We start from the raw sequence: 26,990 nt of genomic DNA, 5'->3' as shown, positions 1-26,990 counted from the left end.
GGCACAGCTCCTCGCTGCTGCTCTGACACGAGAGGAGAAAACGTAATCTGTAATTGCTATCTCTGATACCTTGTTTTTCAAGGCATTAACTGCAAATAAAATAACACGTTACAGCCACTTACCAACAGAAATCTATATAAGCAAGTTAAATTAAGACCTTAGCTCAATGGAGTACAATTTGAAGCTTAGGCAAATGTCAGCCATAAGCCTTTGTACTCTTCTGTATAAAACAAGTCTGGGTCTAGTTTCCAAAAATTGTTTTAAATACGAATTAAATACATATTTCACTAGGGATAGGCCTTTTTATAACATGCAGATGTTACAAGAGCAAGCTTTAACAAGCTCTCAAATGTAAAAACCGTGACAAAAGCTCTGGTGCCTTTTCAGATCTAGAAACAGGGTAGCAGTATGGTGTGAGGCATTTCAGTATTCAGATATCTGCAACAGAAATCCAGTAGCGCAAATATTTCAAAATGTGTATAATTTCTTAATTAATTTTCCATCTTCACATGCTCACTTGAAGGCTTCCAGCTTTGGCTTTTTTAGTTGGCCCACGAGTCAGTCAGCTGAAATGATACATACTGCTAATCTTGCTCTGCAGAATTAACTGGGCAGAGGAACAGTGTCATTCCTAATCAGGGCGAGTAAACATTTATCAAATACTAGAAATTAATATTGCCAAATCCACTCATTTTCATACTATTTGGAAATAGAAATGGCCCTTCCTCTGGTAAATTGGCAGCGCCCAGAAACTTGCTAGGTTCTTTAAGGAAAATTCTCATATTGGAGATGGCACAAGTTTCCTGGCCAGAGAACTTAATAATCCAAATTTAAGCAAGACCAAGACCTGAGTGTTTCTGACAGAAGTGGGAACCAGAGGCACAGACAACATTTTTGGGGTCTGGTCACTGGCTCTGGATGGGGATTGTGGCGGCCACCATCTGAGCAGGGCAGCTGCGGGGAGTGTTTTGTCCCTCCTCAGCCTTCCCGGGTGCGCAGGGACCCGTCCCGTCCCCCCAACCAGCTCTCGGAGCACTCCCTGCAAGCGCCTGGGAGAAGGGTTAAGTTATACCGCAATGTTACGTAACTTCATGAGAAGGTAACACAAACCACCGGGCATTTCTTTGTTTGCTTTGTGAGCAGGTTGGTGAGAGTGAGTTTGAGGAAGGATTTGAAAGAGAAGACGTGGTAAGCTGAGCAGAAATAGCAGAACATTTCCTTATGGAGAGGTGGTGCAGAAGAAAGAGAAGAAAACATCAGTCTGGGTGAGCCTTAAAGGAGCACCAGGGATGTGTATATAAGAGATGGTATTAGAGTCTGATGAGACAAGGGCTGGATTTTCAAAGGAGGAGCAAGGAGTAGATCTGCAGATGTTAAAAACATTTATACTGAGGCCAGAAGGACCTAGGGCAGCTCCCACCGGCTTTGGGCTTGCTCTGAGAAGCCCAAACCTGATGAAGGAGCATGAAGAGCTATGGTTTTGAGGGATCCCAGAGTTGGGCAACTTCAAAAAGCAACGTTATGAGCCAGCGGAGTGGGGTGGCCATGTGCCAGGGTGGCAGAAGGGATGCTCCACTGCAGTCATGACCAGGTCAGCCCAGACTTCTCACTAGAGCTGTTGAGAACGAAAGATTGGAGCCTAGACACATTTTGGGAGGACAGAAGAAGTAAGGAAATGGAGGAGTCAAAAGTCATCCGACTATGAGTGCTTGAGTGGAAGCTTGAGACCACGGGCACAAATGGGGTGGGAGGAAGGGGGTTAGGAGGAATGTGAGGATTCAGTCTGTCGTACACGAGTACATCAGTGCTGCCTACCTGCTCTCACTCCTGCCATCACCTGGAAACCCTCCAGGACACAGACATCTCCGTGACAATTGGCACTCAGCTGCGTCCTCGCTGGCCTGGCCAGGTGGGATGAGGCCATTAGGGATGTGGGTAGCCGGCTGCCCCAGGGGCGGCTGCTGCTGCTGCTGCGGCCAGAGCACGGTGCCAGGAGCTGGGGACAGCTGCTTCCCGCTACTGCTCGCATGAGCTTAGTGGACTTTGGGTTCTGTCTGCCAACCTGTAGCCTTTCATCAGCTCCAAATCCAGTCATAAATCTTAAAATGTATTACGTGTCTCATATGGAAGCAATCCTATACCACTCTTTCTACATATTTCTAACTTTTCTACATATTTCTAACTTATTTTCTTACAAATAACAAGTTTACAGTGAGTGCTGGCATTCAGGCACATGTGTAAGGGAATTAGTCTCAACAGCTGCCCACAAAACCCAGCTGTGAAGGTGCTGCATCATTTAGAAGTGACATCCACTCTTTTTAACAGGAGGCAATCCCATGCACGCCCAGACACCGTGCTCGCAGCTCTTTGTCAGGGTACGCTGGATGCTCAAAAGTTATGATTACTCAACAGAAAATAATTCAACAATTTCAAAGCAGCTCTTGATTCTGGGTTGGGTAAAGGAAGCTCATTTACATTTAAATACCCTTAAGCCCCTGAAAGAGTTTGAATTTTTCATTATGTTTGGAAAATAGCTTGTGGTTCTTTTCTATGTCTCAAATGTTCTTCTCTTATTTACAACTGGCCCTTGTCATTTCACTGCAAGGCTTCTCATTCATGAGCTGGTCCTTTGCGTGTCCCTTTTTCTTTCCTAAGCTGGTCTCCTGTTTCAGAAGTCTACATCTTCTCATATTCAGCTGCGTCAGGCATTTCTATAAACTCCTTCACTGAGCTATGGTATGTGAAAAACATCACAGATTTTCCTAGACCTTTCCAAGACCTTCTTATCTCCATCACTTTTTCCTGTTTTGGTGCTGCTTGTCGTAGACTGCAAAGTAGCAGTTCGTGGGTGGAGTGTTTATCGTGGCGTATCATTTGCGATACGTTACTTAAAACTGATGTTTGCGTTTGCCAGGGTGATTCTGCGTTAACAGGTTTTTATTATGAAAAGCATAGCTGACCTTTAAAGTCCAAAGGCCGTATTTATGAATGACTCGGCCCGCTCTCAGTGCGGCCGAAGATTACAGTACGCAAACAAAAGCCGAAGCATACTCCTCCCATGTAACTTTTTGAGAAAGCAGTATTTGCCTCTGGCATTCACCGAGGGAGCTTTCCCTTTGTGTGCAAGAGGAAAATGGGACAGGCTACAATAAAAGGCATTGTTGGTCCCAGCATGCAAAGAATGATGATCCAAGCCCTGAAATAATAGAAAAGTGTCGGGAGGGAATTTGGTTCACAAACATGTCAGGATAGCTGCGGGCTTACTCAAGTTTTGATTCAAGCTTCTCATTCTTCTTAAATTCTTTCCAGGCCAAAATGGATTAAATAGTTGCTAATCTTCAATCATCCAGCGTTTCCCTGGGATCAGTGTTCGAGGATGGCCCCACCGTGCTGCTGTTCCAGCCTCTGGTTCCTTAATGACAGTAAACCTCAGGGAATCGCAAAGTATGTGCTTTTGTGCTATGATTAGGATCTGCCTCTTCATTTTCCATCGTTAAGGTCTCTGCAAGAGGGGGCTTCTTGCTTTGGGTCCTGGAGAGTATCTGTCACGACAGTCAGCGAGTATCACCAAGTATTGCACCCGACACGTACATAACAGGTTATAAGCTATCAGCTTTACGGAGCTGGTTTCCAGAGCAGAATATTGCCTGACAGCTGTGCTTACAAATCACTGCAAATACGAGAAGAAAACCGGTCTTGCTGTGACATAACTAGACAGATACTGCCAGCCCTGGACTTTAAAAAAGAAAAAAAAAAAATTAAAATTATGTCTTTTTTCTTCTCTTGCTAGTCTTATGGGGATGTTGTCCAACTGAACTGACAACAAAATGATAATAATAATAATAATAATAATAAAACATTCCCACATAGATATTATTTTTTTTCTTAAAACTCTTTTTTTTTAAATAGAGTCTCTTAAGAAGTTCACAACATGTTTTTTTCCCCCTCTTCCTCCTTATCCCTACTGAAAAGCCCTAGGAGCTAATGCCAGGCAAGAATTTGCGGTAGCAGCCAAATGTAAAAACTATGTAATTTATGTCCTGTGGCCCTATCAAATATAATTACAAACCGTGTTCAGAGCACTGCAAATTACACATCACTTCACCAGTGTGGGCGATGGCACGTTGCCTATTGTGATAGATGATCCCACACCTAGAACTGACTGGCAGCTTTTATAAAATAGCGAGGCATCCCTTTTGTGCCTGGCTGATGAAGGACAGATGGTCTTTTTATCCTTCAAGGAGAATTCCCATCAGGCTTTATTTGCAATAGTTTACGTGCATATTAATTATTTGTATTAAAAGAGAATTAATAGACATGGTGAACTATAATGTATTGAGAGGAAGTGAAATTTTTAACTATATTTCTTGCCTCGACAATAGTACCGGCTGTTCAATATTTTTTCTTTCTCTGATTATAGAGATAATTTTCATTAGCTTTAAGGCGCCCTTGTGCTTCTCTGGCAGTGTAAATTCATTTATACCTGCCTTTAAGGCCTCTCTGCCCTTCCAAAGCAGGATAAATGAGAATCAAAGTGCTATTAAAGAGACCAAAAAAAGCAAGTTAATACCCTTTAATGTTAATGATACTTGTTTTAACTTTCCTCTTCCTTAGAAGTTCACATGTAAATTGGAAGGTTACGGATGGCTCAAGGGGGATGACGGATTCTCTCTTACCCTTTCTTTTCTCCCTTGATATATCCCATAGCTTATTAGTTCTTTGGTGATTATAGCTGAATCCTGCTCAGCTAATCTTGCAGCTTAATTAAGATGATCTAACCATTTTGTGCAAACACAAGGTGATTTATACAGCACAATGTCTTGGGCATTGTGGTCTTGAGCTGCTGGGCTAAGTGGGAGGCTATTTTACCTTTGTCTTTTTAGAGCCCTTGCTCTTGGATCCACAGGTGCTTAATGGTTTTTCCCACTTTAATTCATAATAAAGTGATAATCATGATGAGAAAATAAGAGGCCTGTGCTTTTAGTGGCTTTTCTCTTCGGTATGTTTTGCACAGCTTCACTAATTGCATTAGATTCAGACCTGCATTATTGAAGGCTTCTGAAAAAGCCAAATATTTTGGTTAAGGACAATTAGGAGGAGTTCCTGGAAACTGTTTGCATTGCTCAAGCTCAGCTGTCTATTAGTTACTTTTATTTATACAGCACCAAAAACGTGCCAGGAAAATGAAAAATGTAAAGTTCTATGAGAAATTTTTGCTATATTTTTCCTTACAAGGGAAGTAAAAATCTGCTCTTTCCTCTTAGAATCCAGACCTGCCTCGGTGCACAAAGGATGGATGAACACCATAATGACAAAATACATAAAAGATAGGGCTTCACTTCCAGGAGAATCAGACCAGTGCATGGATGCCAAAATGAAACCGCTCTCCGCTCCATTTTGAACGCTGTCAGTGGCGTACGGAGCCAGTGACGTGCCTGCCTAGAAAGGCGGCTACCTGCTCGTGCGGGTGAGCCTTCAAAGGCGGCACCGGCGGGCGCTCCGCGTGCACCGTCCCGCACGCGGTTAGCCAGCACTGCGTCTCGGCCGGCGGCCCGTGCTGCCTCTCACTGTCTATAAATGCTGCTCCAAACGCGGCCGGCAATGCAGAGCCTGGCGGCGAGAGTGGTGGCTAGAGAGGATGCGGGGAAATTTGCTGCGAGTAAAACAAAGTAGACGATGGACGAGTAGGCGGGGGGCAATTCTTAATGGAAAATGCCCTGGGCAGGGGAGGGTGGGCTGCAAAGTTAAATGGGAGGTGGAAAACACTGAAAATGGAGTGGAAGAGGGAAGACATTGCCTAGAAGGGTCCTGTGAAAATCCCTGTATGGCAGCAGGGGCTGGCGGCCATCGCGGTGCATCCGTCGGGCTCAGGGAGGATCGCTCACTGGCGGAGCCGGGTGCAAGCAAAGATTGAGGTGGTTTTTTTTAAAAAAAAAAGAAACGTCCAGTGCCAGCAACAGCAGCAGGCCTGACTGTAATGAGCTTAATGAATGTGGCACAAGGGATGTTTCAGGTAGAAGGAGAAATGTGGGATTTCTTGTGTGTGTAATTAGGGCACTTGGCAGCTGGGTAAGCTTTAATTGCCATCCAGAGCTCCTGATCTTGCCAAAGAATGAAGAGAGTGAAGAGAGCTATTGATTTCCATCTGGGCAAACAATTTACTTCTTAGTGCTCATCAGCCTGATGTGTATCTTCATTCCCTGTCACTGCTGCGTGCAAGTTAAAGCTGCTTTCATCGGCAGATTTCAGGTGGGGGTTCAGCTGAATATGTGGCTAGAATTGCAAGGCGTTAATGGTAAAAACTGCCTGCCTTACCACGCTGTCAGTGCACAATGTGCTGTTAGTTTTGGAAAATCTCCACATCTCTAGGTCCTTATATAAAGCGTCTCTTTGCTGTAGCATCCAGTTGCCTCCCAAAAATAAAATGGGCACAGAAGGAGCCTTCTTCTCTCTGCTCAACAGGAGCAAGGCAATGTTTATTTTATATGATGCATGTTTGTTTATAAATGTGGTGTTACTGAGCAGAGGACAAGATCAAAGAAGTGGATTTTGCATTTCACTTTGAAGGCACAAATGTCCATAGTCAACATGATCTCTTTTGGGACCGGCTTCCAAATTTCATGGGCTAAATGCCACATTTTTGCCCTCTCGTTGGCAGTTTATTGTTCCAGGGGCACATAGACGGTGCAGGTCATGATCGTGAAAGAGAGACACAATGAGAAAACTCATATGCGGACACAAAGTGTAGCAATTTAATTAGAAAAAAAATTAAGTGGTATTTTGGGGGAAAAGGTTGAGAAGAGGGGGGAGGTAGAATTACCTTTGCAAAGCTATCAAAAACCAGACTTGCTGTAATTTACAATATGCAAATAGCATCATTAGGCACAAACAGATTTTTATAAAACTAATCAATCTAACATTGTGCAGGTAATGGAGATTGGCGTGGCCATGCAGGGTAGACGTGTGTATGGTTTTCTGAAATTAAAAAAATAAAGGTTAGAATAATGAATTCCCTTCTGCTGAGGAATGGATAATTAGTCAAATGGTAATATTCAGCAAATGCAACTTAATCATGTAGGAAATTCCATCCTATGGTGCCCCAGGGGCATTGGACACTACGCAGTAAAAATAATCATGGTCAATAGTAAAAATGGTTAGATGTACCCAATTCTAACAGAATTATTCATACACCAAATGGGAAGAAACATAAACACAGAGAGGGCTGGTTTTCCTTTTGCTCATGTTTTGATCTCGAGTGACTTTACTGGAATGACTCTGCACTGACAGCAATGATAGGGTGGAATCAGCCTCTAGGTTTCTAAATATTGAATAAGTGTGGTAAACTGAAGTGATGGCTTATAAATTAAAATGAAGGAAGTATGTGACTAATGTCTAAAAAGGAATCATCTAAAAGTAATATTGTCTAATAAGTTTTATATTGAAAAGTGACTTTTTCTGACTTAACAGGAAAGAAATGCCTAACAGGGATTAATATGGTCGGTGACTAGTCATATCTCAATTTTTTTGTTTGTCTTTGTTTAAGAAAGACTTAACTCTGTGAAGTAGGAAAAAAAAAATTCCAAATTCAAACAGGCCTTCTTGGAAACAGTGATTTATTTCCCGTTGACTTTAATAACTAATCCCATTAAAATAGCCTGTAGTGGAAAGCAAACCTTATATGTGGACAAGATAGCAGAGGTTAAAAAAGGCAAGTTTTAGATTCACACTTTCCGTTTAAAATAGGAAAATGATGCATTTTCGGTTGGTTGATTGGTTAGAGCTTGAATTCCATCTTGTGCTATTAGAGTATTTTTAAATCATGATGTCACTGCTGTGTTACTTTTTTATGTGTGTGTGTATATATCTCCCTTTCTAATCAGGAGATGACAATATACACAGCAAAAGTCACCTGGTACCTCGGACAGCTGTTAAAATACAACAGTTATTGATAGATCCCCGTTGTTTTTCAGTGTTCGATTATAGTCTCGTTTTTATACGCAGAGCAGTTCTACTCTTTGTCACCAAATACTTCCCACATGACACTGTCTTGTCATCTTCACTGCTTCTGGAGAGACTTTGAGAAATGACTCATGGTGTGGTATGCCCTACTTAGGATACTTGAGATGGTGCTTTTTCCGAGGTGCTTCCCCAAGCCTTTGACTGTCAGGTCTTGAAAGAAGAATACCCGTAAGTGGAATGTCTGAAACTATTAGTTATCTTTAAAAATATGTCTTTCTCTTGTGAAAAGTAAATAAATGAATGCTTTTCCCTCTGCTGTGAGAAGAGTTGTTTAAAATTACTTGTAGCTGAAAGGAATAAATAAGTATATAGTTCCACTCCCACCATTAACACATCTGTTCAAGTGAGCAGACAATTATACTTTAGAGCTATCTATCCTGTAAAACTATGACCATAATCATTAAATAATTATATTTTATCTAGATGCACAATAAAATTTCTTGCATCCTCACTTACTGTGCTCATTTCCATATGGTATTTCTTCTCTGATCCTGAATGGAATAAGATGATGAGCATTTTGAGGCACTAGTCTCTATGTATTTATAGCCGTAAGGAGTAGAACTGCCAAAATGCATGAAATATACTTTTCTGTTACTGCTTTCAGGGAAATCAATACAAGAGCTATCTGCTTTCAGTGTTGATTTTGTCTTTGCAGTTGTATCGTGAAAGGCATAACTGCTCCTCCTCACTTGACTTCACAAGCACATTTCAAACAGAACTGAATTTATGTGGTCAGCAAAGCTATCAGCAAACATAGTGAGTATGTGAACTGACTTCTCCTAGCAGTTTATTAAGACAACATTCATTCCTTTCCAGTAACGTGACCAGCAGTGTTTGTATGTCTGCCTAAAATGAAAGCGGTTGGATTTCCACCGAATATTAACTTGCTATCAAATGTAGAAAGATAGAGGTTTTGAAATATCAACAAATCAGACAAAAGAGTGAGCATCAGTGCAGAACAGTAATTTATAGGTCATCATCACAAGTCCTCAGGATTTTGGGGAAAAAAAGGGTTGCAACCATCGGTTTCAAGGCAACCCAAGAAAATGTGAATGAAATCTTTTACTGGTTAACGAGGCATAGTTCCCTGGAGCTGAAGACAGGTGTGTGATTTCCATGGTACTAAATGGGATGAGCTGATTTTTGGTAGAAATCCTGCTAATCAAGCAAAAAGATAGGAGGGTTTGTATTATATACAGAACGTTGCTGTTGTTTATAACAGCAGTAATTCAGTTTGATCTACCTTTTTGCTCCTTGTGTTTGGAATATGCTGAGGTGCAAGTCTTCATTATGAGTTGTGCCAATGTGTGGGAGAATTCAGATGAATCCTGTGAAACCTGAGCACTGGGCCAACAGCAACTTCATGAAGGTCAACAAGGAGAACTGCAGAGATTTGCAAAACGGTGGATCTCTACAAAATAGGAACCAACCGACCAGGAGCCGTGTGGAAAAGGATCTGAGGGTTACTATGGGCTCCAGATTCACAGTCTGCCACAGCATGCTGGGCTGCACTAGGAGGATCATGGCTCTCAAACTGGGGGAAATTATTATCCCCCTCTACTTGATACTGGTGAGGCCATATCTGGAATACTGTGTCCAGTTTGGGGCTCCCTGGTGAAAAGAGAGATTGAGAAACTGGAGATTGCCCTGCAGAGGACTACCAAGGTAATTAGGGGTCTGAAGCACGTGGCATGGAAGGAGAGATTTAGGGAGCTAGGCTTGTTTGGTTTGGAAAAGAGAAGTTTAAGGATGAACTAATAGCAACCTACAGGTGCCTGAAAGCAGTTACAAATACAAGGGAGACAAATTCTTCTCAATAGATGCAGAGGATAAATCAGGTAGAAATTACACCTTGAGAGGTTTGAATTGAACATCAAGAAAAGCTTTTGTACTACAAGGGTACGTGATCCTATCACCCAATACACGGAGGTAGGCCCTGATCTTACTGGTGTTCAGAAAGCAGACCTTGAAGTCCTATAAATGCTTCAGCTCAGCAGAATTCCTCAGAATCAAATGTTACATGGTATGAAGGGTGCCTCATCTCTTGCTAGTTCATCTGCTGACGGCAGTGCCCTGTGCTGCCTCTGGTCCCTGGCGTGCAGTGGCACTACTTGTCGGGGAAATTGCGGGGAGTAGTTCTGTCCCTTTCTGAACTGCACCTTAACTGCTCTACTTCTCCATTCTTTTTCAGCTGGTGAGTTAGAGGCATCCAGAAACCTCTTGATTATGTGATAAGGAACAGCACAAGTTCAAACAGATCACCCACTGCTTCCTCAAGCCTTCCAAGCAGTGTCACTCCCTCCGTACTACCTGCTTCCTATGGAAGCACCTACATGTTTTTCCCCTATAGAGGGGCAAACAGCTATCAAACATTTCCCTTTGAAGAAAAGATCATTTCACATCTATTCTGTGATGAATTACAGCAAGAGTTATTGCCACCAGCCTGGATACATCAATCTGTGCATCTTCTCATGTTTTATAGCTTCTTAACTCTGACACTTAGGACAGCATATTAATAAACTCAGCAAAAAAAAGCCAATTGGAAATCTTTCCCTTTCTTAGCTTAATTTGTGATGTATTAATCTGTCTGTTTGTCTCTAGCACTAATCTTAGTGCCAAGGAAGCTGGCCAAAGAACTGCTCGCTCTTTGCAGGCGCACAAGGGAAACCACGAAGTTGTTGACTCGTGTGCATACATATACATATATGGATGTGTGAGTATGTCTCCCTATCTCCATATTCTCTTTCTTGTGGATACAAAAGCTAATTCCACTTTAACAAATTTCACGTAAACATACAGTTTCATAGTTGCATTTGCAGGTTATTAACCAGGTCAACAGCAGAAATGCACCAAGCATTTACAAATCAAGGCAAAAGGTGCCCAAGTGATAAGAAAGGCTGGGAATTCATTCTTGAGTAGCTGCCTCCTGGAAGGAATGGGAAATGCAAACTAAGAGAAGCAAGGAATGCTACAGCCAAATGTCATTGCATCTTACTGCTGAGCTTGCAAGGGCTTTTCAGGCAATGAACAGGAAGGACAGCCTGCCTCACCTGCGGGGTGCTGCCAACTGGTCAGCTGGCTACAGAGAAAAGCTAAAGGGAGACTTAGGATAAACATTAAAAAGCAACTCAAGTTACACTGCAAAGGGCTTGGGTCCTTTAGAAAATATTAACCTGCACCGATCAGCATTTTTAAGCTTTTGCTTTTTTAAGGAATAAAGGTATAGTTTTGATGGAAGACTTGAAGGGGAGGAAAAAACCAGCATGTGCATTACTCCTCTTGTATCAGTGCAGTCCAGTTTAGCAGCCATGATTTACCAAAGACTTTACCCCCCACCTCCCTCAGGCAGCCTTTTTGTGCTGCCCACGGGGGCACCAGCAGCACCTCACCACAGCTGATTTTGGACTCATGAGACACCTGGAACAATAGCTGTGTAAGTGCGAATAGCATGAGCCACCCTCTCTTCTACTGCTGGAGCTGATGCTTTCTTGCCAAGCTGATAAAATAGCACAATTCATTAAAAATGCTGTCTGATAGCAGGAAAACTCTTATTGTCTCTTTTTCCCAGGGCAGCCACAGCAAGAACAATTCACAAGGCTCTTATCCTAGCCTGGTCCCCTCTTTCTCTCCTGGCTGGCATAGTATTTCTGGCATATTTCTGGGAAGTATGTCCATCAGGGAAACAAATGGTGTCTTTCCATTCTTTTCTGTAAAGAGAGATGTCAACTATTGTAATTCAGCATAAATTTCCATAGAGTACTAATCTCGTTTTTCAGTCGTGGACATCTGATCCTGTGGCACCTAACCCATGGGGTTTTTTTTAATTCAACAAGTGACTTTTCCCCTGCACAGAGAGAAGGGCAGAAATGGATGGAAGGCATGGTGAAGGTGAGGAGGTAGAAGCACAGGAGGCAAATAGTCCGAGTCCTGCAGCATTCTCCCCAGTGATCTGTTTGCTCAGCCAAGTGAATCCAAAAGTTGATCCTGGTTGTACTAGTGCAACCTATTGTAACAAAACGCGTGGGAAGACTATAAATGTGAGGAATGTCCTGCGCCTCTGCGTGCTGTCCAGGATCTTTGGTGCCATGTGTCATGGCAACAATGCTGTCAAAGCTGACTCTTAAAGAATCACCCTTTGACAGCTTTGTCTCCTAACAACTGCGTAGCTGTCAGCTCATGGGAATTCCTCTTTCTCCGGAGGATGCAGAATGCCAGCTGAGAAACGCCAGTTCATTATCCCATAGCAGACAAAACAAATATTGTGTTTCCCCTGAACCAGCTATATATAGAATTAATCTGACCCTGGTAAGACTTTGTGAGATAGCTCGGGTTCAACTCAGGCAAGGGCAAATGCTGCTCCCCAAAAGGATTTCTCTACAGGCTGGCAGATGCACTTGTTGAGTTACGTCTCCTCTCCCAGGAGTGATCTGTTACATAAAGAATAGATGGTGAGCTATATCTGTTCAGCATTTGGGAAATACAGAAACAATTGGGAGCTTGTCCGTGCAGTGGGGTGAAGTTAAGCGAAGTAACTTGTTGCCTAATGTCTTTAGCGCCTCTAAATGAGGAGCCCAGACAATTATTTAGTAAAAATACTGATTCACTGATTCACTGTGCTTTTTGTATTACAGTACTAGAGCAGAAATTGAAAACTTCTGTCAACTATCTGGGTGAGAACCCCTTTGAGTCACTTTTTGTGTAGCTAAAGCATGATTAAAGTCACATTTTTCTCTTCTATGGCTATGTGTAAGACCTGATCCTGTAGCTTCACTAAAAGAATGACCTGTTGATCATAATGGGAGCTTTTCCTGCAGAGCAGTGTTTTCTTCTATTATTAATGGCATTTGGCTGTGCAGTAGTTGCACAGTTTTCTATTAGAGGTGAAGAAATAATTCAAATTTGTATTCCTTTTAAAAAGCGACGCTCACTGTCTCTCCATCTTTCTGGTGCGGATTCCCATCATCACAGCAGGACGTGCTGGTGACTGAATGGCTCAGTTGCCGTCTTGTCCTGGCTTTTCACCGTCTTGAGTTTCAAGCAGCATTTCATTAATAGTGTGAGAGGTGTCCATTAAGGCTTTAGAGCCAGCGGTGTTGTTCCAGCATCTGCAAGCGATGCTAAGTGTGTTCAAACTTTGCAGCCGTCTAGCAGTCAGCCCGTGTGGTATGCATTTGTATTTGGTGGTGATCCAAATTCTCCTTTGTTGTGGTCACACAAACTGTTCAACAGCAGTGACCAGCCGTCACCTTCAGTCACCCAGTAGTGCACATAAAGGTTGTGCATTTGTTATCAGGGACATCAGACTCACCGTTAGGTAGCTGTTTTCACTAAAATTATCAATAATTTTCAGTGTAAAAAAGATAATAGGATCATAGGACTGGAAGGGAACTCTTCTCATCACATCCTTCCTCCCCACCTCTGGCTTTCTGCTCCTGGCAGACATTTCTTTAACTTCTGCTTTAAAAAAAAACTGTTATGGAGGCTGCACGCTCTTCCCAGGCAACCTTTTTTTCTGCTCCTTATTGTTAGAAAATTTTCCATACTTTTCCTTGCAATAGTTTAAGTCTGTTGCTTGCCTTCTACCTTGTGGAAATTGTTCCCTTCATCTTTGTAGCTGCAGACTGCCGGCAAGTCACAGCTGTATTAAAAAAAAAAAAAAATCATATCGATCTACTGCTGGTGATTTTGTCAAATAGATGAAATTTCACTCTGTGTATTGATGACTTTTCTGTCACAACTTTTAAACTGTATCTCCCTTTTCAGTATCTATTCCTTTCTCCTGAAAGCGAATGTGCTATTTACATATGCTTCCTCAAGTACATTTTGCAAAGCAATTTTCTTCTCACTGTCACTGCCAGCAGGTGACTCTGTGTAGCGTCAGTCACAAACCACCTGGGTTTGCATCCTTTTCTGTATTTTCTGTATGAAACATTTTCTCCTTTCTAAATACAGCTTTCTTTGAGAGTGCTTAACCAGTCTGCAGTCCATCTTCTGTTGGAAGCATGGTTTTCATCATCCTGCATTAATTCTGTAGTGTGACACAGCTTTTTTTCTTTGCTGGGGGGCAGCTTTGCCCTTTCACACTCGTTGCTCCAGCAGGACAAAATTACAGGAAAATACTCACTATAGGGCAAGGTAGACAATAAATATTATGTTGATGACTGTAACTGACCCATTTTGTATTACTGCATATGATGAATTTTACCATCACTCCCACAAGACCGCGTGAACACAAGCTATTATGTAATGTTAATTTGTGAGTAAACTGATATTTCGTTAATCTTATTAAAAATACGCACAGTTTTGCTGTGGCTGCATCTGTTCCTGGATTGTTAATCACGCCTTTCTTTTCAACATGAATAATAGAACAATCACAATCAGTAAACAGATCTTAGTTTGTATTTAAACTGCACCATTTTATACATGTATGGAAATACAGATGACTTTTTTTTACTGTAGTCGTTACTTCTACAACCTTGTCTAAATAGCTAACATTGGTACTTCCAAAACGCATTGTATTCGTAGCATACCACTGTCTTGTACCACTGCACCTCATAAAGAGACCCTCCTTCCTCCAGCCTTGTCTCCCGTAATGTGGAAACGTATTGAGAAGCTGTCAGAAGTGATACCTGGACAGGTCCCAGGGAGCTGCCGTGGCCACCTGAGGTCAGCCTGCGCCGGTGGCAATGCCTCTGGGGCAAACCTCACTGTCCTATCCTATCATGTGCATACAAGGAAGATGGCTGCGTGGCATCATCTCACATCTCATATTCCTGTCATCTCAGTAAGCTCTACAAAGTGTCATCAGTTATAGCCATAAAGTATTTATGGATGTAAAAAAAAATCTGTATTGACTAGAACTTTCCGATCCATTGGCTGGAAGAACAACTATATTCAATACCTTTTCAGAGAGTAACCCTGGCAATTTTTTAAATTACAGAAGGATAGTAGCACTTTTTCTTCTGGCTAAAAGTCACGCTAGCAAAAAGCAAACCAAAGCATGCCAATGGCCATATCCCAAACCTGTAATAAGTAAAAATAGGCTTTAACGACATCACACAGTATACCAGAGATGGTATAATACCATTTATAGTGGTTTCTCAAGAATTTGAAATGTCCCACATGGCAGAAACTCTATTACCTGTCCATTTGTTCTAAGGAGAATAATACTAGCACATAATTCAGTGAATGACAGTTATTCAAGTAACTGTACCTATGTATGCTACGTAAAGGCAGCCGTTACCAGATATTTGGAGAACATGTGGAAAATGCTGATGAAAATCTAATCAGCTGCCATTTCGGAAACACACTTTTCTATTTCCTTTGTGCTATTAATTAACCATATTCCCAAATGCTGAATGTGTGCTGATGTCTGTGACAGCATGGCCAAGGCAGCTGCTTGGGTTTTGTCTGAGCACAAAAGGGGGAACACGGAGCTAAATGCTGGTGGGGTCCCCACTGTGACTAGAGGGAAGACCACTGCCAGTAAAAGAAGAGCTGGAAGGAAAATTCATATTCCTCCTCTCTTCCTGTCTGCTCCGGTGAGCAGAGACCTCGGAGGTACCGGGGAGGGTGGCAACAGGAGCAGCGCAGCCCGGGGCTGGTGCTGTGGATGTCACCCACGGCGCGAGGTCTGGCCCAAAGCCTCATTTGCCTCCACACTTTGAAGCCAGTGGTGTGTGCTGGGAAGGGCTGGCCCTGCTTGGGATAACCCCCAGTCAGGATAAAACCTGGGGAAAATGAAATGGGGGTAAGTAAGGTTTCTTTTAGGGAAAAGAGTGGAAAATGCTCATTGTTTCAGTCCCCGGTGTGCCTTCAAAACGCTGGTGTCCCTTCCACCCTGCAGAGGTGGAAACTTTGACAGTGTAAAGGAGTGGAAGAAGGTGGACATGCTCTGCTGGCGAGTGGCCCTGTAGAAAGCCATGATGAGGGATTAGGAAGTGGTTGGGTTTGTTTCCTTTGCATTTGTATTTGGAACTGCCTTCATCATGGGATATTCTTCCTTTGGCTGCACAGACAAACTGCACAGCCTCTCGCTCTGCCGCCGGGGAAGCAGCAGGCGGCTGCAAAGGGCGTGCAGGCAGCCGGGCCATGCGCCCTGGAGCAGGAGGGGCAGGAGCCCTCCCCGCACCCTCGCCCAGCTGCAATGAGCGCGGGGATGCGGAGAGCCGCAGGTGTTTGAATTCTGTCAGCGCAGTTGCATGGTTATACATAACTACGTGAAATTACTACGTGAAACCACGCTGCCCCTCAAACCACGGCAGACACGGGCCGCCCCAGCGCCCTGCCCACAGGTAAGGCCTGGGGCGAGCGCCGGGGACGCCCCACGGACAACAGAGGCCCCACCGCCTCTCCCCGGCCGGGCCGCGCTGCCCCTCAGAGACCGCCCCAGCCCCTCAGGGCTGAGAGGAGGGCGCTGCCGTTCCCGCCCAGCCGCCCAGGTAAGCGGCGCCCTGCGGGAGGAGCGGCCAATAGCGCTGCCCGGCGGCCGCCGCCAGCCAATGGGAGCGCGCTTGGCGGCGGCCCCATGGAAATGTGCCTGGTGGGGAGCCAATGGGGCGCGGCCGGGCCGCGGGCGGTGCTTTATCAGCTGCCAGGGCCGGCGGCGGCGGCGGCCGCCCGTCCCTCCTTCCTTCCCTCCCTCCCTCCTTCCTTCCCTCCCTCGGCGCCCCGCCGCGCAGCATGGCCGGGCTGGGCGGCGGCTCCGCCGCCTTCGGGCGCTGCACGCACGCCGTGGTGCGGGCGCTGCCCGAGTCGCTGTGCCGGCAGGCGCTGCGCAGCGCGGCGGGCCCCGAGGTGGACTTCGCCCGCGCGGAGCGGGAGCACCAGCTCTACGTGGGCGTGCTGAGGGGCAAGCTGGGGCTGCAGGTGCTGGAGCTGCCGGCCGACGAGAGCCTCCCCGACTGCGTCTTCGTGGAGGATGCGGCCGTGGTCTGCGAGGAGACGGCGCTCCTCACCCGCCCGGGCGCGCCTAGCCGCAGGAAGGAGGTACGGTGCGGGGTAGTGGCCGTGCCGGGGCCGGGGGAGCGGTGTCCTGCGCCGCGCAGGTGGGCTGGGGGCGGCCGCGCCGTCGGGCGGGTCCCCGGAGCCGCGGGGCGGGTTGGGGGGGAGCGGCGGGGAGCCCTGAGGGAGCGGCAGCCCTCCTCGGAGGGACCGGCGCGGCGGCTCCGGGCCGGCCTCCTGCCCGCCGGGCAGCGCCCGGTGCCGCGGAGCCCGGCTGCGCCGGGGTTGGTCGGAGAGCGGTGTCCTCCTGCTCCTGGAAACAAGTGGACGGTGTAAGGCCATGACTCATCCTTTCTGGGGCGTGCGGGCTCCCCCTCCGTGCGGGCCGGCCCGGCTCGGTCCTGCGGGGTGCATCGCCAGCCGGCTGTGCGGGTTTGTGGCCGTGCTGCAGCGCTGCTCAGCCCAAACCCCTCTTCGTTACATGTCCAACTTGAGCCCTGTCCCAGGCAGCGCATTGCCGGTACCTGCGGTAACCGTACCCGCTGGCCTGCGCACAAGGGCTGGGGTTCGTTTTGGTGCGCTCAGTGATAGCCTCAATGCCCTTGAACCTGATGCCGCCACCGCGGGCTCTGTGGGCTTGAGGTGTGTGGATGTGCTGGGGATGTGGGCCGTCTCGTTGGAGAGAGGTGTGAAGGATGCGCAGCTGCAGGAGCCTTACTTTATATATTCTTAGGACTCCTAATATGCTCAGCCCATTCATAAACTAGTGCATGCATTGAAGTGCCACCCAATTATCTGCTCAACGAGCTGTGAGTAGTAAATTAAACAAACCTACCCTGTCTGAAGCTGCAAAAACTACTGCACAGGCAACCTGCCTTCCTGTAAGCAGGTTTTACCGTAATCCTCTTCCCATCTCTTCTGGTTCCCATCTTCTCTGTGGTACCATATCTTGTCTTGTGATCCTCAAGCACGTGCCATTTTGCCTGTGGGACAGGGCTGGACCACTCTGTGGTAATACCAGTAGCTGCTCTCGGCCGTTGAGTGCAATTGATGAGTGTCTCCACTTTGTATTTTCTATATAGTGCCCTTCTTTTAGCAATAACAAAGTTTACTTGAATTTCATCCAACAGTGTAACAGTCTGAGATACTGCACAGACCTTGTGTGCTTCCTTGCATATACCCATGTGTATTTACTCTTTGAAGCACATCTGAATGCTCTTAAAGGTGACAGCATCAGTGGGAAGTGTGTTTGCCACATGCTGCTCTCGGAAGCAGCTGTTTTTCAGCCAGAGTCCAAGTGAGTTTTCACTGGTCCTGCCTGTGACTCGCTGGTATGTAGCTATGCGACTCCCATTGCCATTTACACAATTTCCCCTTTAGGAGAAATATCTCAGTTATTGCACTTTGTGCAAATTCCATAACTGAGATGTTTTTCCTAAAGGGTAAATTGTGCAAATTCACAAGTGTGTGTGTGGAATCTGCTGTGGCTCAATATGCATTTTTTTTGTATCCCCCATCTTGATGTTTCAAATTGTGCCAACGCACAGTGAATTACAAGAGACTAGATACGACAGCAGAGCTGAATGTACGACTGCCTGTAACTATTTGCTGTACCATTTGAGGTGCCATAAGGAAATAAAAAAGCATAAAATGAGGGAGCAAAGCATGTGGGGTACTCTCTACAAAGAAGCAGGCTAATTTTATCTCCTCCTTCCTTCAGTGTCTCTAGTTGTTCTGGCTCAGCAAATGTAGCGGACAAAGACACAACCCAAGGCTGCAGGAGTAATGGAGGAGAGTTAGTGATGTGTGAGGCAGAGAGAAGGGGTTTGCTGGACCCTTGAGGAAAGGAGTGTAGGGTGTGAGTACCTGACACATTAGCCTTCTCCTGGGGTTAAAAACCAGATTACTTGTATCCTGCCTGTTATAAGTACCAGTCAGGTAAAGCAAAGCTTTTTTCTTTTGACAAAAAAACCCCACAAGATGTCACATTTACTTTTGTAATCCTAAATTTGTTAAATTTTTTAAAACCATAATTAGATGTTATTTCCCAGCATCCACAAAAATTAAAAAGATTTTTGCTGCTGGGTAGCGTATGGCAACAATTTATCATTGAATGACACAATTTATTGTCAGTTTGAGAAAAATGCAAAATCTATTCTGTTTATATTCTGGGGTTTTTTGCTTGGCCTGTGCCTGCTGACCAGGTTTCTTACTGATCAGCACTCCTTATTTTGCATGAAGTAGTGGTTCAGAAGTGATTGGAAGTAAAGCCTGAACATAGTAAATTTTTACTAGAAACAGCAGAACAGATTTACTTCTTGTCATGGGTGACTAGTCCAGGCAGAGTCATGAATCAAGCAGAGAGAAAAGCCTTTGAAGCATAATTTGAACCTTATTAGTTTCCTTGAATGATGGAGCAATCCCTCCTGTGAGGCTTCTGTGAAGTGAAAAAAAAAATAATAATTGAACAAACATCCTCTTAAAGCCATAACAATGCATGACACTACAGTGTAGCGCTTGTCTGAATGTGTAACTCTTCATTCTTTACAACAATTCTTCCTCCTGGGAGCATCATTACAGCAGCGCTTTGCGGAGAGGGAGAGAAGACGCATGTTTCTGCAGGATGGTGCCTGGTGCTCCTGGTCCTCTCCCCTCTGAGGCATCCCCTGGGGCAGCGTCCCCTCCTCAGCATGGCGACTGAGTCAGTTGTGTTTAGTTATTGTTTGAGTAACTTGTGACCAGGACGGTATCTTGAAAACAGTAAGATTGGTAAGGCTTTAAAAAGCAGAAATGACTAGTAGTACATGACTGCTTTGCCCAGAGCTCTGGTTGCTGTGGTGGAGGGCTTGGCATGTGCCTTGGACATCTTGGCAAACATCTATGATAACCTTGCTTTCATAAAGAGCCCCCCAAGAAGCAGCAGTGCTTCCTGTAGCTTCTTGAGTGGGTGTTTCCTATTGTAGCCAGTGCTGCTCTGTTCTTGCTGCCTCCAGCCCTGGTTCTGGAGGTACCAGCTGCAGGTGCTTAGGGTAGCCACAAGCCTCAGGGCCTGGACTGCCTGACTTGAGGGAGTCCAGTGCCTGCTCCTGACCCTTCTGCTCATTCTGGTGGATGGCTCTTGGCAGCCTCCCAAGGTCTTTTGTGAGGTTTATGTTCAATCTCTGAATTCCCCATAGAGATAATATCTGGAGACTGGTGGCAGGTAAAGTTGCTGCAGGGTCTGTCCTTGCATCTGCCCTCTTAAATGTCTTTATCAGTGACCTGGAGGTGATGGGGGCATCTGTATAGAGCTGTGAACAGCCCCAAACTGGGGCAAGGGTGAGAGGCAATACCCATTAGGTCTGGGCTGCTGTTCAGAAGGACCTTGTTGGCTGAAGGAAGGAGCTGACCCATAGGGATCTTATGGTGTTGAACTGGGACAAATGCAAAGTCCTGCCCCAGGGAAAGAAGGATCCCTAGGTGTGACTGAGTGGGTGGGGGACAGCTCTGCAGAAAAACCTGGGGGGGTGTGTGGTGGGCATCATGGTGGCCATGAGCCAGCAGTGCATCCCTGCAGTAAAGAAGGCCAACAGGGTCCTGGGCTGTATTAATAAGAGCAGAACCAGTAGACTGATAGAAGTGACTACCCTCTCTGCTTGGCACTTGCAGACCAAATCTTATCAAGAACATGGAACCAGGCTGTTCAGTTGTGTGGCAGGAGGGCAAGAGGCAACAGACATGAACTGAAGCATGAGGTTTTATTGGGATATAAGGAGAAGGTTTTTTAGTGGGGATAGCCAAGCAGTGGAGCAAGGGCCTGGAGAAGCTGTGCAGTTGTTATCCTTGGAGGTTGTCAAGGCCCAGCTGGATAAAGCAACCTGGCCATCTATGAGAACAGACCTTGCCTTGAGTGGGGGGGTTGGCCTAGAAACCTCCTGAGGTCCCTTCCAACCCAATTATCCTGTGAGCATGAAACATTGTATGTTAGGATACATGGAGTCAGGCATTTGTCAGCTGAACTGCCATGAACGAGATAGCGGACAGTCATTAAATCTGGATGGCTTCTGGTGTGGTTGATCCACTTCTAGAACATCAGAAGGATGAAGCCCTGTGAAATCAGTTTCTTCTTGCAGCCTTCAAAAGACTGTACTCCTACCTCAGCTGGCTTGGTCAGCCTGGTATGAAAGTGAACCAAGGCTGTTGTAGTGCATTGTCACTCTTATAATCAACTGGGTGACAGAGATGGAAGGAGGGTAGATGCAGTCTGTGTACAGCACCAGTTTCTCAAAGTGCAACCTCTTATTTTTTTATGTAATGTAAGCGCAAACCCATGAATATTTTAGCAGTACAGTTGGTGTATGCTTGGCTTAACCCAGTTAACATAAAGCCCAGCTCCTGAGCATGCACTCCTGACCTGAACCTCCCAGGAAGGCAGGACTCAGCCAGGCTTGTCTTGCTGATCCCTTAACTGTTTAATGGACTTCTGTACAGAATGGGCAGGAGCAGTGGGGGAAGGGAGGAATGCAGGGAAACAGGGTTGTAGGGTGCCATTTCTGCAAAGAATTAAGAGGGAGAGTGTGTCCATGAAACATGCCAAGAGGAGTGTGTAGGTCAGGCTCTGAAGCCTGGTTGGACCGGTGAAAGTTGAAGGGCACAGGGGGTGTCAAGGTCCATCCCAAAGACAACAGCCTGGTTGAATACGCAGCTGGAGCAGAGCTGTTTCAGGTGTGGTGTGCCTCCTGATAAACTGCCAGATGTGTGAACTGATCAGCACTGTCTCCATCTTCCATTTCATGCTACTGAAAACCCATAATGCAATATTTAAGAACTGATGCAGCATGTTCTTTCACTGACTAGACTCCTTATTAAGAAGGCTTGTCATCAATTACTGTAACACTGTATGCAGCAGGCAAATTTCTGCAGTAGCTTGTAATAGCATTGATTGAGCTTTCAGGCTTTACAGATACTGTTGCTTACCCCTCCAGTACCATTGGATTCTTTACTGGTTGTCTGTCTGGAGCAAAACAAAATAAAATGTGGGGTTATGTCTGTTCTTGCTCCAAGTTATTGTAGGGAGAAAAAAGAATCGAATTAAATTTGGTCACGTTCAGTCAGTACTGGGAAAGAGCCCAGTATTTTTTTAGTAAAGTTAAAAATTAGTCATGCATTTAGTGATTTGTTTGCAAGAGTCAGACTTATTTGAAGGCATTATCTTTGTTATCAGCTTCTGAACTTACTTTAAAATTCATAGTTTCTGGGGAGTTTTGGGTTTGGGAGAAAGGTAAAGGCTTTTGAAGTAAGCCAGAGGTAGATAGCTAATGCAGATAAGCTGGTGTTTTGTTTAGCTATGTGCAGTCACCAGTGTACTTGATGTTCAAATTGAGTAACTCCAATGGAAATGTTGTGATCACTGATCAGATTGCCATTTCCAGCACCTTTTGTTCCAGCACTATGTTCTCAGTTGTTTATTCCTCTAGTATAAACTCTTATGTCACCTTCTGAACACAACAGGGTTAGTTGAGAAGAGCCCTCATCAGCACATTGCTCTTACTGCCTAAGTTGTCTTAATGTGCTTGGGATAGCACAAAGCATCATTTCCACCATTTCTATGCTTATGCAGACAGATGGAAACCCAAAAGCTCAGCAAAATGCACCCACCAGTGACCTGGCTTCTTCTCAGCTGCTGCACAGGGAAGGGAGGATAGCTGGTGCTGGGAAAGCTTCAGGAGCTGCTGCAGAAGCTATCACTGTGCTTCCTTCCTTGGTTGTCCAGAGGGAACTTCCATGCAAGAGTATTGTCATTCTCCACCTGCCCTCCCAAGACCCAGTGGGGACAACTTCTGGGGCTGTATTCCTGTGATGGAAGAAAAGCAGTCCTTCAGTGGTGAGAATGGAATGAGCTGTAGAGGAGTATGTATGTTTGTCAAATCCTATCCTCTCAACAAGCATTGGAGAAGCCTCCTAATTGCTTTTTGAGCATCTCTGGGTACCTCTTCACAAATCTGCTTGCTGGGTGGCAGGACTTTGTCTGCAGCAGTGCTTCTGCAGAGCTTCTGGCTGTGCTGGACCAAGTAACCTGCACCTCAGTGTTGAGCACCTTCACCTGCTCAGCTGCCACCCACGTACAGCTCCTGCAGGGCTGTACAGATGTGTATGAACTAGAGCTTGCACCCTGTGCTGGGCTGCAGTCCCAGCTGCAGCTTACTGCTTGCAGGAATGATTCTCAGGCTGGCTGGTAGAGGCTTCTGAGAAAATAGAAGGCAAAAGGAGTCTATGCAATACGCGTATAACTTACTAGACTCGGGTAACAGCACATATCTAGTGCTAAATGCTAGACACTTATTAGGCTGACCAGAGAGGTGATAGAGTCGCCATCCCTGGGGTTATTTAAGATGTGTAGATGTGGCACTTCAGGGCATGGTTTAGGAGACGTGGTAGTGTTGGGTTGGTGGTTGGACTTGATTCTAGAGGTCTTTTCCAACCTTAAGGATTCTATGATTCTATTTCTTCCACTCCCCCTGTAGGCCTAGACAATTCTGTAGGATAATGATGTCTATTGTAAGTAAAAGAAAAGCTAGGTTCAGGAGAAACAGATTCCAGGCTCTGCTAGCTCCTGAGCTTAATTAGGTTATGGGTTTTTATTTTATAATACATGTGAGTACAAAAGAATGTGTATTTGTTGTCTAATCACTTAAATGAGCATCTCCCTGCACAACTGGCAAATATCTGTCTCATTTCCATGGAGGATTAGTGCTTGCTGATTACTAGAGAGGCAAGAGATTAAACATTTTATTACCACTTTAAATAATTCATTGTTCTTTAAACTGTCGTAACAAATTGTGGAGGTCTTGTACATTTGCACTGACCCCTTTGCGTGTCCTTATTGTGCTTTGCCCTTGATGTTACAGACAACTTTGGTGTTCTGCCTAGAAAGCTTATGATGTTACCACTCAAAGCACAGATGTTACCACTGTCATTGCTTAGTGCTTAAAACAGCAGGTGAGTAAACATGGACAAAAGCTTTACATGGAGGTTGATTTTAAAATTAGGAATGGCACTAGGTACCTTTCCACCCTCTTGTAAATTGTTTTTTTTCTTAAATACATTTCCCCACTGAGCCATATACATGCTCCTTCACCCTGTCCTTCCTTTTCACCATCTTGTGAGGCTAACCTCAAAATTAGAATTGAAGTGTGCTAGATACTGTCAGTGTATTGTTTTGAGTATGACTGAAAACAAGTTAAGAGGTACCAGTCAGACTTCAGATAAGATGTATACCTGAGTTTTAACATGGGTTTTGGTTGTCTTTTGCAGAGCATATAAATGTCAGAACTGAATGTAGTGATCTTCCACAGCATGTGTGGCTTGGAGGCTTTCTCCAGGAGCAAATGGGTGATGCCCATCATGGGGTACAGACGGCAACAGAGTAACTCTTGTCAGACTGGCATCAGTGTTTTCTTTAATATATTTCATTACCTTTCACTTTCAATGTTTCGGCGTTAGCATGTAAATTAACTGAAAAGCATGCAGTAGAGGAGAAAAGCTTCTTAAACTTCTCAATACCATTTAAAAAACAATCCTTTGGACAGTATCAGGTAGACCTGTGTCAGTAGGCATGAGAAGGGATGTTTAGCCTCCTAAAGCAGACTATTTCAAAAGCCGTTTGGTTTGTTTCTGTGGCTCTGCCCCTTCCACCTGCTTGGCAGTTTGAGTGCTGCCTCATGGTTTGGGTAGATGGTTCTTTGGTCTTGAGGTTCATTGCCGATGTAGCTCTGACCCTACATTAATAGGACTGACACTTTGGGTGAATTGGCTATGCCAAAAACTGTTGGTTTTTTAAATTTTCAATGTTGCTTCTGTGATCGCAGATTCAATGGAAATGTTAGGAAGTAGCTTCTAGTCAGATCAATATAAGTGGGCTGTATTCATTGTATTTGGTTTCTATCTATAGAACTGTAAAACAATCTTTAAGGACAGTCTAGGAGCAGCTTGGGTTTCATGCTTTTTTAGCAGAGGCAATATTTAGACCATGTTATTAAATTGCGATGTCAAGTTTCTCAGAAATATCTAAGTTGCTGACCAGAAGATTAAAAAAGGCAGGACCTAAATTAAATGCCTGTTTCTTTTAATCTCCTGTGGACACTTATTATTGTGCAAGCCTGATGTCAGCTTTTGTACCTTGTTAATCAGTGTTCCTTTAGCTGTGATAAATAGCCCTTGGTGAGCTTATGGTTCAGTGCAAATGCTAAGTGGTTAAAGATTCCAAAGGACTGTAAGCATTTCCTCAAAACAGTGAAAAGAGCCCTTTTTGCTGCTTTGACTTATACATATGGCTTGGAATTACCTGCTCCTTCCCCAAGAGATTTCTGCCCAGACTTTCAAATTGAATCTAAATCACTTTCTTTGGTAACTGCCTCACTTAGAAGCATTGTAAAAACTAGTTTACCACAGTCACTGCTGGAATTTTGGTGTTGAGATTGAAAGGTGGGCTTGTAACATACCCAATGTAGGATGCCTGATAAATTTTTTTTAATCCTATGCTCCCTACAAGCCTGCAACACCCTACACTCTCTGCAAATGAGAGGGCTGGTGTGCAGGCTGCAGTGCTGTCTTGCTTGTCGTGGGATCTGACAGCATCTCCTGAGTAGCAGAGCATGTGATGCAGAAGAGCTCCTGCATGCTCTCCTTCTGCCTGTTGGACTCTGAGATGCTCCTGTATGGAGAGGGAAGTGCCCAGCTGAGGTTTCCCATGCAGTACCAAATGGCACAAGCAGCAGCTCCTCCCAGTGCCATGCCAGGACACCCACATGCACAGAAGAAGCATATATCTTAATTTTCCCTCCTACATGCTTCTATTTGCAAACTCGCCTCCAGTCCCATGTCTCTCCACCTGGGCCTGTCTCTTGCCATCCGTGTCTCCAGGTTGGCCTCCCATAGCCCCTGTGTGCTGGTCCCCTGAGCCAGGACCCTAAAGTCCCCTGCCCACCACGCTCCTGTGCAGAGCACAGGCTGTAGTGCTGCAGAGCTGCACCGTACTTCCCATGGGAAGAATGGGAGCTGGGGAGGCATCTCCGCTGGCAGGGCCTACCTCTGACAGCACCTCTGAAGGGCTCTGCTGTGGTTGAGGGTAAGTGCAGCTGTTTGGTAATAGTGTGTGGAGGTGCCTGTCTGTCGCTTCATTGATGTTCTCGAAACTTGATTAAATTCCCTTTCCACTAAACTCTTCAGTAACTAATGCATTATAGGTTTGTATAGCAATCTAGTATTTCCCCTGAACGGTGTGATGCCAGGTCTTTTAGCTGATATGGAACTTTTGTTGTAAAGCACTCTGTCTTGAGACAAGATGTATAATGCTCATTTCAAGGTCCTTTACTCCACTTTCTAAGAGACATGTCTCATGTTTTTAAACAAGTTATTTGTCTAGCTGTGTGTATAACCCAGTGGAACGGATATTCTTTAATCTTTTATTCCTGTTATCTTTTAAATGTTTGTGTTTCTTTGCAGGCCCTTCTGGCAGTTGGCTTTATAAGAACAGTACTTTCCATGTTCTGGTGCCGAGTTCATTGTGCTCACTCGTTGCCCCAGTGCTGCATCTTGCCAAGCTTCCTCCAGTTCTAGGGTCCTGATTATTTTATACAAAACTCCTAATGCTGCATGTAAACAAGTGTGATTCCCTTGATGCTAATTCAAGAACTCAGCTCTGGCAGAGGACAGGCTGGTTTGTTGTAAAACATAATTACTTCTGATGTAGAAATAGAAGTGTGGCAGGGGCAAGAACCTCTGGTTTGTTACTATTTGTCCCAAGACAGGCGTGATCAACAAGGCCGGTTACCCTTAAACTTGCTGCCTCCAATTGTCTGTCTTGGTGAGGTGACAAGGGCATGTAACTCTTCAGCCAGCATGATTGGTCTAAACACTGACTTTTATTAAAAACTTTAATTTCTGCTTATATGACTGCTTATAATTCCCTTGCTGGTTTCTCTGGAGTGACCCTACAACAGGCACTCAGCCTCCTCTGCAGACACAGCATGACTCCAGCAAGGATGCTG

The 26,990-nt window shown here is 45.0% G+C and overlaps 1 protein-coding gene and 1 long non-coding RNA gene across 2 annotated transcripts in view; both read left to right on the top strand.

The window, feature by feature from the left end:
* The first annotated feature begins 5,225 nt into the window (after positions 1-5,225).
* LOC135313966 (uncharacterized) lies at positions 5,226-14,306 on the top strand. The gene is made up of 4 exons (XR_010373471.1): positions 5,226-5,467; positions 8,002-8,187; positions 8,675-8,775; positions 10,211-14,306. It is a non-coding gene; the product is annotated as an uncharacterized LOC135313966 (long non-coding RNA).
* Positions 14,307-16,587: 2,281 nt separating this feature from the next.
* DDAH1 (dimethylarginine dimethylaminohydrolase 1) overlaps positions 16,588-26,990 on the top strand; it is a 65,237-nt gene continuing 54,834 nt past the window's right edge. Inside the window, exon 1 of the mRNA XM_064455443.1 lies at positions 16,588-17,007. Coding sequence (XP_064311513.1) covers positions 16,702-17,007 — 306 coding nt within the window. The 5' untranslated portion in view covers positions 16,588-16,701. The remainder of the gene's footprint in view (positions 17,008-26,990) is intronic.

The sequence above is a fragment of the Phalacrocorax carbo genome, chromosome 6 (genome assembly GCF_963921805.1).
Source record: "Phalacrocorax carbo chromosome 6, bPhaCar2.1, whole genome shotgun sequence".
NCBI lineage: Eukaryota > Metazoa > Chordata > Aves > Suliformes > Phalacrocoracidae > Phalacrocorax > Phalacrocorax carbo.
This window is presented reverse-complemented; position numbering and strand designations above follow the sequence as displayed.